The sequence below is a fragment of the Pollachius pollachius genome (genome assembly GCF_949987615.1).
Source record: "Pollachius pollachius genome assembly, chromosome: 2".
In the NCBI taxonomy this organism is placed as follows: Eukaryota; Metazoa; Chordata; class Actinopteri; order Gadiformes; family Gadidae; genus Pollachius; species Pollachius pollachius.
The window spans coordinates 38,338,940-38,351,930 of NC_136935.1; the positions used below are offsets into that span (position 1 = coordinate 38,338,940).

General features: G+C 43.7%; 1 protein-coding gene across 1 annotated transcript; it reads left to right on the top strand.

Moving 5' to 3' along the window:
- Nucleotides 1–275: 275 nt before the first annotated feature.
- Nucleotides 276–12,991, top strand: LOC307071849 (broad substrate specificity ATP-binding cassette transporter ABCG2-like; the record flags this gene model as incomplete). The annotated part of the gene is made up of 16 exons (XM_079730960.1): nucleotides 276–308; nucleotides 1,416–1,648; nucleotides 2,880–2,939; nucleotides 3,034–3,148; nucleotides 3,455–3,607; nucleotides 4,033–4,190; nucleotides 4,729–4,880; nucleotides 5,076–5,177; nucleotides 5,531–5,793; nucleotides 8,473–8,555; nucleotides 9,351–9,440; nucleotides 9,576–9,700; nucleotides 9,906–10,060; nucleotides 10,336–10,425; nucleotides 11,248–11,357; nucleotides 12,844–12,991. The coding sequence occupies 16 exons, from the start codon at nucleotides 276–278 to the stop codon at nucleotides 12,989–12,991; spliced, it is 2,070 nt and encodes a 689-aa protein (XP_079587086.1).

Consider the following 12,991-nt stretch of genomic DNA (forward strand, 5'->3'; position numbering starts at 1 on the left):
TGAGGTATACAGCCGAGGACACACAGGGGCTAGCCGGGAACGCGTGGCTCAAGGAGACCCTCTGATTGAATAACCGAGGTCTGGTAAGAGAACGTGTTACATCTTCAAATACAGCTGGGGTTGAGTTTGTTATCGTTTGCGTTATTTGTGCGCTTGACTTTAATTCACACCGTACTTCAAGTTAACATTACACATGAATGTAATACTAGAAAGACTGTACATAAAAAATCCTCCTAAATCATTGTTATGTGAGCCGGTGACCGAAACAAGAATAGATGGGCTGGTTATTTACAGAAAGACTCAAGCACGTAAGTACCACGATCTCTTAAAGGACTCGGCGTTTTAAAGTTATGATTACAGCAATGATGCATGCAAATGCTGCTTTAAAGCAGCATCGTTTTATTTACAACTCGTTTGTGGCAAAACCATAACATACAATAGGCCCTATATAACATTTAAACACCTTACTCTGACGATTCTACTTAACTGCAAGACAGTAAAGTTAACTTAACACATTGTTTGCTTACTAACTCTCAACACCTCATATCTTCAAAGTATGTGTTCCTATTTGTTTACAGTAGGATTCCAATGTTATGGATTGGTATGCGTTTTACAAACAATTAAAATTAACTAATATATGGCAAAACTACATTTAAAGCTACACTTAGCTTTTTGGATATAGACTATATGGGAAATAATTATTACTGATTATACTAATAAATTGATTGATTAGTCCTACATGTTGGCAACATTTGAATTAAATATGATCCACTGTTGAAACTTGACAATAACGGCCGGCCAAATTTAAGAAATTTGATTAGCAAAGGATGTTTGTTATAATTTTGAAGCAAAAGACATGAAAAACGTCATGTTCAGCCGCTGGATTGAAAATTGGTTAATACTCGACCAACGAAAATAAGCTTGATCAAAAAAGGTGTAAAAGGTCAAAAAAGTTGGCACTGTTTTTATTTGGTTAGGCTCTTGTATTGTTATTTTATTTGAGATAGGGTTAGCAGTAAGGGGGCGGGGGGATGAGAAAGTAGGAGAAAGTAATTCATATGGGTAAATTCTGCATTAAAATGTGATACTTTATAGGGGCTTGCATGCCCATGTTTGAAAGCGCCCAAATATTGCTATCAAAAAGATTCAGTCGAAGCATGGGAACATGGCAACTGACCAGATTTTTTGATCGCATCTATTTAAATATTAAATCTTGGGAGAATTACTTTTCAAGCTATTTATTTAGCCATAAGTGTATCATCTTTTGATTTGTTGTTAATTTGTAGCTCAAATCTGATTCAAGCTTATACTGTTAAACACATGAATGATATGAATTGTTATGTTTTCCTTGTTAAGCACTTTGTATTGCAGTTGTGCATTCCAGGCTGTATTAATGCAGTTTATTTTATTGACAGGATATAAGCGGTGGTGTGAAAATGGTCGAGAAAGTGGGCCACATTAATGTCGCCATGCTGGATGACATAAGTCCCAAAAACGGACTGAAGGGTCCCACTTCAACTTTCAGCTCTACACCCTGTAGCGCCACCGTCAGCTTCCACAACATCGAGTACAAAGTCCAGCTGAAGAGCGGCTTCTTCTGCATCGGGAAGAACAGCCGTGTTACCCGGGAGATACTGGTGGACCTCAAGTACGCTTTCCCCAAACCACTTAAACCTCCTCAACCCAACAGACACCTTAACCTTGACAAACTATAACCTCCATAACTAACCAAAATCCTCTCCAACAACTTGAACCTCATACAACCTTAACCTCCTCCAACCTCAACAAGCTATAACCTCCTGAAGTGATTTTAACCTCCTCAACCCAACCCTTAACCTTGACAAACTATAACCTCCTCAACTAACCGCAATCTCCTCCAACATCTTCAACCTCAAACAACCTTAACCTCCTCAACTGATTTTAACCTCCTCGATCAACCTTAACCTCAACCAACTATGACATCAAACCTTAACTTTAATCTCAAACCACTTTGTCCTCAAATCCTTATAACATCCCTCTATACATTCTCTCATCTTCACCCTCTCACTCTTTCTCTCTTAGTCATTTTTTTCAAAAATGTTTTGTATGGTCTTTAAGAGACCAAGAATAAAATGTAACAAGCAATTTTCTTTTCTTAGAAATGTGTTTAATGATAATAATTATTGTGTAATATTTATCACTATTTTTCTCCCTCCAACTTCAAATAGAACATGAATAATACTACAACAGAATAAAAAATACTTCTTCAAATGCAGATCCTGTTTCTAAACTGACGCATGAAAATAAACAATTTCAGATTGACTATTTTCTTAAACATGTGTTAAAAGCGCCAGACGTTTCCCATGAAAGAAGAAGGCATCTTTTCACTCTTGGACCGCTTCCCGCCTTGGTGTTAATTATGAGATATTAAGCATGGGTTCCTGCATATAATCTCTCTACACTAAATGATAGGGACACCTGCCAGGCAGTCAATTAAACATTGTGTCCTTTCCCCAAAATCTCTTCCATCTTTCCAATGTTTTTGTCGGAAAAGGTTTTTGTGATGTATCTGCTTTAATACTATTTTTGTTTTTAAATATCTGTATTGTTGGACATTTAGACTATTTGATGTACATTGTAAATACATGCATTTTCTTATCACCATATGTTGGTTAATAACTACTTATTCTGTTTTAGGATATGATATGATTGGTTTGAACATGTTTTTTAAATCCCATACAAATATTTGGGAAGGAAGACAGGCTAGATGGTTCAAAAAGGGTTGCAATGACATTTAGCAAATAGGATAGCAGGTTGTAATAGTACCTGGGCCCTATACACAGGGTATTGCCTCCCTCATAATATTAATTATAATAATTGATAAATGTTTCCTCTCACAGTGGGGTCATGAGACCCGGGCTGAATGCCATACTGGGACCCACTGGGAGCGGGAAATCCTCGTAAGTACGACGCTGCTTTCTACAAACCAACGGTGCTGTTTATGAACATGGAAACATGGTTCCACTTTCATGGCTACCCCGATGTCATCTACAGGTTCCTGGACATTCTGGCAGCCCGGAAGGATCCGGCGGGATTGTCCGGAGAGGTTCTGATAGACGGAGTGCCTCAGCCGCCCAACTTCAAGTGTCTGTCAGGCTATGTGGTTCAGGTTGACTATTATTATAATTATACAGTATCTTGTGTATGTCAGTGTAAGCATTAAAACCATCAATATCATCATCGTTTTTATTTTATTTTTTTTATGATTCACAAGTTAAACATAAATGGTTTATTTCTTATATGATTATTTTTTTGTTTGTTTTAAATTTGGTTGTAGAAATGTAAATAGGGAATATAAACATGAACATTATTATCGGTTGACACAAACAACTTGAGCCTAGCATACAAGGACCGCAAGGACAACAGTAGCTCCCCTTGCTCACCTCACCGCCCCTTTAAACTGCACCCCGCGCAGGACGATGTGGTGATGGGCACGCTCACGGTCAGGGAGAACCTGCGCTTCTCCGCAGCGCTGCGGCTGCCCAGCTCCGTCCCACAGGCCGAGAAGGAGGCCCGGGTCAGCCAGCTGATCAAAGAGCTGGGGCTCACCAAGGTGGCTGACTCCAAGGTAACTCCCTCTCTCCGTTACTCCTAATATCATCTCAGCTCTCTGGCTCATGTCTGGGATCCTATTACTCCAAATATAATTTAATCCAAGCCCTCAATCTCCTATCTCCTTATCCCCTTTCTCCCAATGATGAAAAATAAATATATATTTTCCTTGACAACTAATATCTTCTCTTTATTTAATCTCTAAAAATGTCATATATCCTTATCTGTCTTCCTGTCATCCCTCCTCTCTTCTAATCTCATCGATCCTTGACTCATCTCCTAACCACACCTGATCTGTCTTCATCTCATCCCTAATTTCCTCTCTCCTAATCCTTTATCCTTGACTCCTCTTATCGCCTATCCTTATCCCCTCACCCAATCTCCTCCTTGTCTCCCCACCTCACCTCTTCACTCGTTTGTGTGTGTATGTGTGTGATCCAGGTGGGCACCCAGATGATCCGGGGGATATCAGGGGGGGAGAGGAAGAGGACCAACATTGGCATGGAGCTGATCATGGACCCGTCCGTGCTGTTCCTGGACGAGCCCACCACCGGCCTGGACGCCAGCACCGCCAACTCTGTCCTGCTGCTGCTCAAAAGGTCTTCACCAGGACCTCCCTCCGCCCTCCGGGAACAAGCAGTACACATATACAGATAGCATCCTTTCCCATGTTTTTAGTTAGGGTATCACTTTTTTTGAGTGCAGGTATTCTGGGCTGTGGTCAGGATAGTGTAGTGGTGAGGGTTCTGGATGACATTCCAATGAATGACATGTATGCCACAATAAACAGAAAAGTTAACTGCATTGGACAGAACCTCTGCTCAATGACAAAATGGTTCAAAAGTAAATATCTTTTGTATATAACGGTACGGCATGCTATTTGAAAGCCTTATGGGAAATTTGCACCCAGCAGTTGTGTACTTAAACATAGGGAAGGATAGTGTAGTGGCCGAGGTCTGTGATTGAACACCAATGTCTGCAATCTACCTGCCGGCATCCTTGAGCAAGAGGCCCTCACCTCTATCTGCTCCTTAATGATACAAGTTTTAAATTCACTGTAGGTCACTTTTGATAATCACATCTGCTGAATGCTTGAAGTAAAGCATAACGTGCCTCACGTTGGTTTTGTCTTTGCAGAATGGCCAATCAGGGACGGACCATCGTCATGTCCATCCACCAGCCGCGCTTCTCCATCTACAAGCTGTTTGACACCCTGACCCTGCTGGTGGGAGGCAAGATGGTCTACCATGGACCCTCAATCGACACCTTGGACTACTTCACTAATATTGGTGATTCAAACCACTATCTGAAACACCACATGCCAACTTTAAGCAGCATATCATGGGGATGCAATGTATAATGAGAGTATACCTTTCATGGTTGTGGTCAAATGTTTATTGGAGGCCAATGGGTTGTATAAGATGATGGGCTGACTGCTGTTCATCATGAAGTTTCATTCACCATAATAACATCTGTTCTCCCAGGCTACACATGTGAGCCTCACAACAACCCTGCAGACTTCTTCCTGGATGTGATCAATGGAGACTACCACGCTTCTACTCTGGCCACGATGCAAGGCACTGAAGGTAATGCATCACATAAACACATGCATATAGACACGCACTCACTAAAAAACATTGATGTTGATATGAATACTGATTTAAGATAATTGTTCACGTCTTTAATTCCAATACATTATCATTAATTTCGAACACAATCTTTGACTCAAAACTTAAAACTCTAGCCTTGAACACCATTCTCGTGGTCGTCGTTCCCGTCTCCGTCCTAAGCCCTAGCTGGGATGGGGGGGGGCGGGGGGGGGGGGGGGGGGGGGGGAACAGAATGCGCATGGCCACCAGGCGCCTAAGGCCCATGACAGTCACCCTTCTCCTCCTCGTCTCCCCCCCCCCCCCCCCCCCCTGCCTGTGTCTCCCTGTAGAGGTGGCTGTGGAGGACCTGCGCAGCTGCAGACAGAGCGTGGAGGACCGCCTGGTGGAGGACTACCGGACCAGCAGCTGCTCCGCCGCCACGCGGGCCGAGCTGGAGCGCATCGTCCAGGGGAAGCACCGCACGGCGCCCTGCATGGCTGCCGCCGCCGCACGCACCGTCACCTACAACAGCTCCTTCTGCCACCAGCTCCACTGGGTTCTCAAGAGGACCTTCCGGAACCTCCTGCTGAACCCTCAGACCTCTGTGGCCCAGGTAAGGCTTCGGGACCGCTGGTGGTCCACCTCCCCCACCCCACCCGTGGCCCCATCTTTAAGGTCTGATGGTTTATGCGGCTTCTAATATCTTTGTGCACCTGCTTCCACTTGCATCGGTTTAAGCGCTCAACATCTACCGGTATATCAATATCAATGTTCAAGTGACACTTCCAAGTGAAGTGTGCACATTGTGCCACACTTTGCTGCTACAACACTTTATCATTACCGCAGACGGTAAAGGTTTGCCCCTGGCTGCAAATCTCTTAGTCTGTTTTGTGGGACGCTCTTATGAGACCAAATTATAGAGTGCAAAGAGGTTTTGTCCGTTTCTTTAATTTAGTGCCAAATTTCAGAAGTTTATAAGTCAGCTATCTCTTGTAACTTATCTATTGGTAAACACAGATCCTGCATTGGGGATCCAGAGTCCAATCCAAAGGTTATGCTGTGTATCACAAACTTGTTTTATAATTTGATGTGTTTTGGATCCTTGAGCCAAGACTGAATGAATGGATGGCACCAACTGAAAAGATTACTTTTCTTTCAAAACTTGTATTTTGTCAACGCTCCCGGTTTCCATGAACAGTGCCAACACCTGGGAACCCATTCTGTTGCATGGAGAACAGAACCTTTTGTTAAAGAGATGAACATTAGAGAACATGGAACACCGGAGATCTGGTTGTCATGGGGAGACTAGGAAGGGGGAGTGTTGCAAGGAGGATCGGGGGGGGGGGGGGGGTTAGCCTCATTAGCTTTCCTGTGGCGTTGAAGTACCGCCAAAAGTCTCCTCACTTTAGGCATTATTAACAGCTAATTGGCCCCAAATAAGAGTCTGAGTAATCCCGTTGGGGGGGGTCCGCGCCCCATTAATCGGCTTTGGTGACTGTTGTGACCCGGCCCTTGGCTGTTGAGTCCGGGGATCTGAAGTGATATCATATCAGCCCCATCAGAGGCCCCCAAGGCTGGGGGCCATCACATGACCGAGAGGGGGTGGTGGGTGGGTCTCTTCCACATGAAGAGCTGAGGGGAATGAGGTTGAACCTTTTTGGCTTATTGCCCTGGGAACCGTGCAGGGACTCCCCCCACCACCTCCACCCCACTCAGTGAGGTCATGAGGTGCCTCGCTGGGATTAGAGACACGTCCCCCCGCTCTCCTCTCGCCCCCCCGCCGGGCACGTCTGGCGGACGACTTCACCCTCTGCTAGGCAGCATCACACGACCCTGCCAAACCCCTGTGTCGCCTTGACCCCGTCAAATGATTAGGTCAGAGGTCGTCCCAGGTAGGATATCGAACCCGTTTCCCCCCCGCCCTGCCTCTACGAATGAAGCCATGGCATGTTGGTCAGCGGTCTTACAGAGCCAGTGAACCCAAAACCGTTTTAGTTTCTTCTGACGTGGTCATTTGTGCTAATTATGGTAAACATGGAAAGCTATGACATTTTATCACTATTTCTGAAATAAGTCCATTCTCCCCAAAACACAATGTGAACATTCTTCTTGTGACATCTGAGTGAATTTTCCGAGGCACTCGGGCATCACAAGCAAGGCAAAAGCAAAGCAAAGCTCAGCTGTTTGTTTGGAAGTGTGGAGCTCTGTCGGGGCAGCGGTTTGTGTGGACGTGTGGAGCTCTGTCGGGGCAGCGATTTGTGTGGACGTGTGGAGCTCTGTCGGGGCAGCGGTTTGTGTGGACGTGTGGAGCTCTGTCGGGGCAGCGGTTTGTGTGGACGTGTTGAGCTCTGTCGGGGCAGCGGTTTGTGTGGACGTGTGGAGCTCTGTCGGGGCAGCGGTTTGTGTGGACGTGTGGAGCTCTGTCGGGGCAGCGGTTGGTGTGGACGTGTTGAGCTCTGTCGGGGCAGCGGTTTGTGTGGACGTGTGGAGTGGGGCAGTGGTGTAGTCCTGCGTCTGAGAGAAAGTTTTGCTTTTCGGACACTTGTCGTATAATGCCGTGGAATGCGATTTATTTAATACCCACATCCGAGCACTAGGCTTCCCTGGACACGTATAGTAAAACGCTACTGTGTGTGGCGCCTTTCATACACAGGACGATAACGCGCCTCCCTCTTTCCTAAATCTCTACCCCAAAACACACTTTTTTAAAGTCGAATTCCTGCTGAAAAGGTAGGTTCACTGGCTCTTTAAAGCCCTCGAGGCAATTTATGTTGGAGGCTTTTTTTGGTCATATTTTTGGAAACTCTCTTTACATCATGACCACAATCAATTTAAATAAAATTATCTGACAATTAAATAAATATCTGCTATCAGTGGCTGTCGCAGGCCTGTAATAAAATCGTTCAATCATTTATTTTTGCCCGAATGAAATTATTGGATGGCGTTCCTGTCTGTCTACAGGCCTACACGGTTGCGTGTGCTCACAGGCAATGCGTGTCCGTGCCCGATTTGCTATGCAGACCTATTGGTAAAGCTAGCAAGCTACTCGCGTGTATTGTGGAAGTCGCTTTGGAGGAAGGCCTGAGGGGAGCGGTGACAGTTTCTTCCTCTCGCAGTTTGTTTCAAATGACATGCCCTACCTTTTAAAATTTTAATCTCACTTTTCCACTCTTTTCCATTTTTCCACTCAAACTAAATAATGCAAGATGTTCTTTAACAATGTGTCGGTTTCACCATTTGTCTGTTGAGCATCATCCACTATCATCATGTCCTCGTCTGTGTGTCTGACCAGGTGGGAGTCAGCCTCTTCCTGGCACTCATCGTAGGGGCCATTTTCTTTGGGGTCAAGAACGATCAGAGTGGCATCCAGAACAGGTGGGAAATGCTATATAGCTGTGTATTTTTGGGAAAACTTTATTGTTTCGCCATTTCAGAGTTTTGAGAATATTGATCTGGTTTTGAGGATTATCCCTCCCTGGGTTTCAAACTTGTTAACAATGTAAACAGAAAACATTTTGTTGCGGCTTGTCTTAATCATAATACTTTGTTGTGCGTTTTGTATTGATCCCCTTTCTCCCCAGGTTTCCAGGTCTTTAAATGTAAACATAAATTCCAGCATCACTAATCCTCTTAGCACCGCTTTGATCAGTACCCTCGGGCACAACCTGGTACCCGGGCTAGTCACTAGCCAACAGAGCCCAACAATTTCCCTTCAGAGTTCTTACTCTTACCGCTTCTCTCTTCCCTTCCTCCCTCCATGATTTAGTCTAATTAAATCTCCGCGATACTGATCTTAAATACTCGTAGAGAGTTCAACTGGTTCCAATGTGTTCAGCTTATACACACACCTAACGTGCTCGTCCTTTGAATGCAAAGGTCAGAGCATGCAGGTGTCACAACATGCAGCCCTTCACAGACTTGCGTTGCTATCGGAGTGAGGTCAGCGGATCCTCCGAAGTGTGGTGGTGAAACCATCAAATATATTGAATGGCAAACAATGAAAAGTCAATCGTGATCTGATTCATTATTTGAGTCCAAATCCACGTGTGCTGCTTATATTTTTAGAAATGCAAAAAACACACCGACCCATCATTTGTTGAAACCTTCTGTGAAGCATTCCCTTATTGAGCAGCCGACCCTGTGACCTCCGACCTGTGTGTCCTCATGCAGGATGGGGGCTCTGTTCTTCATCACCACCAACCAGTGTTTCAGCAGCGTGTCGGCCGCGGAGCTCTTCATCTCAGAGAGGAAGCTCTTCTTGTATGTTTTCTTGATTTCGATCTGTAAAGTCTAAATACGTATAAATGCATGTCATTTATTTTGCCATTATTGTAAAAATAAATTCTACGTATTGTTCCTATCATCATAATTCATATCATTGAATGAATCCAATAGGCACGAGTACATCAGCGGATACTACAGAGTCTCTGTGTACTTCCTGTCCAAGGTCCTATCGGACATCTTCGTCCTGCGCACCATCCCCGCGGCCATCTTCAGCGTTGTCTCCTACTTCATGATCGGTACCGTCTCCTTACCTCTCTCATTATTTAGTATACACTTGGCAATCACTGATCAGACACTCAACCAAAGGGACTTTTTTCATGAGAAACCCATTGAGGAAGAATTGACACTAATCATGGTGATGAATTACAGATTAAAACACTTCTATGTAATACAAATATAATATATATATACAATATTATAATATACAAAAATCAAATGCAGGGCTGCAGGTCTCGCTGGAGGCGTTCATCATCTTCATGCTGACGGTGACCCTGGTGTCGTACACGGCTACCTCCATGACCATGGCCATCTCGGCCGACCAGAGTGTGGTGGCGCTGGCCAACCTCTTCATCACCATCTCCTTCGTCTTCATGATGGTGAGATGAGGACGATGAAGATGGATGTACTTTGGAGGAGGGGAGTTGGGATTTAAGGCAGTTTGTGTTGAAATGTTCCTTTATTTTGTGTGTGCCATGGTTGCCTTAATTTGTGTGTGTGTGTGTGTCTCTGTTGGGCTGTCTGTCGGCCTCTTTTTCTCTGTGTGTGTCTCTCTCTCTGTCGGTCTGCAGGATTTGGCTCGCTATGTTGTATTGCATTGTTTATTTTTGTGTGTGCTGTGGTTGCTAATCACTTGAGTGTTGTTGTCTGGTAGATCTTCTCAGGGCTGCTGGTGAACCTGCCCAGCATCATGGACTGGCTGGCCTGGCTGAAGTACTTCAGCATACCCCGTTATGGCCTGGCGGTGAGTCACTGATACATTAACACGAATTTAGGCCCCTACACATTTATCAGACCAATTACTTCTGTGTGACCAAAATCGCTCTGCACCGATTTTTTTTCCACACAGCGATTTTGCTCTGCGGTGATTATGCCCTGTATTCAACACAAATACAGTAGCTTTTCAGAAAGTATGTGGCATGATAAATATCCGCTCAATGGTAATCCACCACTGGTACAGGTTGAACCTTCTATAAAAAAAGTTGCAAACCAATTTGACCGTTTTAGAAATTAAATGTCTTCATCTCAACAGCCTTATTTAAATTTTACCATGTCAAATTGTATTTTAAATTTAGATGGTGGTGAATCACCGGTATTAGGCTACATTGTTTGAAACAGATGTTGTTTTTCTGGCACCTATTCAACCTTGGATAAAATGATCTTGCAGCCACATGAAAATGGTCTGCAGCTAGCTTTGGACACAGTTAGCTTTTATCCAATCGCATAGAAATCTTTTGAATAACACAGAATCATTTAATTTCAAAGGCTTCTCACAGACTCAGTAATTTGAGCATTCTGCATCTTTTCAATGCAAAACACTTAAAACAAAGTTTATTTCAAAAGAGTTTCTCTGTTTGTCTTTGCAACTTTCACGTGGGGGTCCTTCGGGTAAGATTTGATGTACTTTATATATGGGATTTGTTACTGCAGCCTTCACATGGGTATGGCCTATATACAGGTTGGTTATTTTCAAGCCTTAGTTGTTAGCAAGTGCGGCTTGTTTACAATGTGGCCTATATTCTTGTAATTATGGTAAAGAGTATCCATGTTCTCTCTCTCTCTACAGGCCCTCCAGATCAATGAGTTTGTGGGTCTGCGGTTCTGCGACACTCAAGACATCTGGACCACCAACTCCTCCTCTCCTGGGAATCACAGCAGCCCCCCTGCTCGGCAAGTGTGAGTGTTGCTCTACGAAATGAATTCATGATATAATTTATGATATTTTAATTATGGGCTTTTTCCTCCAAGAATAGTGTGAGGGAAAGTTTGAAAGAGCTCCTCCACAGCTACCAACCATAATTTGAAAAATAAATATCAACCAAAATGTAAATATTGTTGTAGAAAGTAGACTCAAGGAAAGAGATCAGGTCACTGCCATATAAGTTATAGTTATTTAGAACTCTATTCAAGCAATACAAAAGCCGAGTTGGTCTGCAGAACACCTGCCTTTCCAGCTTCAGCAAACAGTTTTCCTATTCTCGCTGCTGTGATTCTTCCATAATCTCCAGGGCAGGGTTGTTATCAAACAATGCCCATACATGGCTTCACAAACAACCAACTTCCGTTGTTTTCGTTATTCTGGGATTTTCTTTCACCATATATCATCATCTAATTTATAAATTCCCTCGTCTGAACATTCTCTTACTTTGTGTCAGGCCCTGTCATGCATGTGTCATTTACATATCTTGTTGTTAAAGCCCTGGAGACAACTGTACGGTCTCTTCACATGTAATCTGTCCCAGAACAAACCGTATAGATGCTTTGTTTATCTGAATCTCTCCGGCTGATCCTGCTGTGAGTCACCTAAGTCCCCAGGCCTGAATATTAGTACATACTGGTGGCGTAGAACATCGGACGACCTTTCTAAGAACCAAGTCTCTTCAGAAGACTCTGTGTTTTCTCCACTCTTATGTCATTCATATTGCATATAAGGCAAGATTTGAATCCTTCTAAGGGTAATGTCAAATTCTCCCACAATTTCAAATTAAATGACAAGCCATTTAAATGTTAAGCATTTTTTTAAATGTTTGAATTCAATTTAATAGCATTAATAACCAAATTTCCTCCCTTCACTAAATTCCAAATCTGCTGTAGTAGTTTTCATGCCATTGCTAATTCTGTACACTCATTACCACTGAAAGATTATTATTCCCTTTTCACGGTGACAAAAGCTGATGATCCCTAATCCTGGTACGGTATTATGGTTTAAGTCACCCTCTCTGAATTGGCCTCTCCCTGTTTGACTTGACTTATTGTAGTTGATCAAACTTGTTGTTACTTGGCATAGACAAATCAAGCTTCTTACAGGGTTTCCTATTAAAGCTAATGTTGCTAATGCTAGTGTGTGGGCCTAACAGGCCAGAGCTACTGGGTTCACCCATGGCGGTCCTGCCTGTAGGCATCCTTGAGCGAGAAAGCCGATCCTACACCTGCTCCTTATTACCTGTATTCACTGTGTGTGCTGCTTGGGATAAAAGTGTGTAAAGAGTAATCAAGTTTGTTTAGCCTTTTCCAGCAACATGCACAACCTCCTACCAACTCTACATTGATATGATTTATGTTGAATCTTTTATGAAAGTAACTTTTGGATAAAAGCCTATCTGCTGCTAAGGGACTAAATAGTGGTGGTAAAATGCCTAAGTGCTGCATTACGTTGTTGCAGGTGCACTGGGGAGCAGCAACTGGACTACCTGGGCATCAAGTACAGCCACTGGGGCTTGTGGGAAAACCACCTGGCTCTGACGGTCATGATGGCCATCTTCCTTATCATCGCCTATCTCAAACTCAGATTCATCAAGAAATTCACCTGA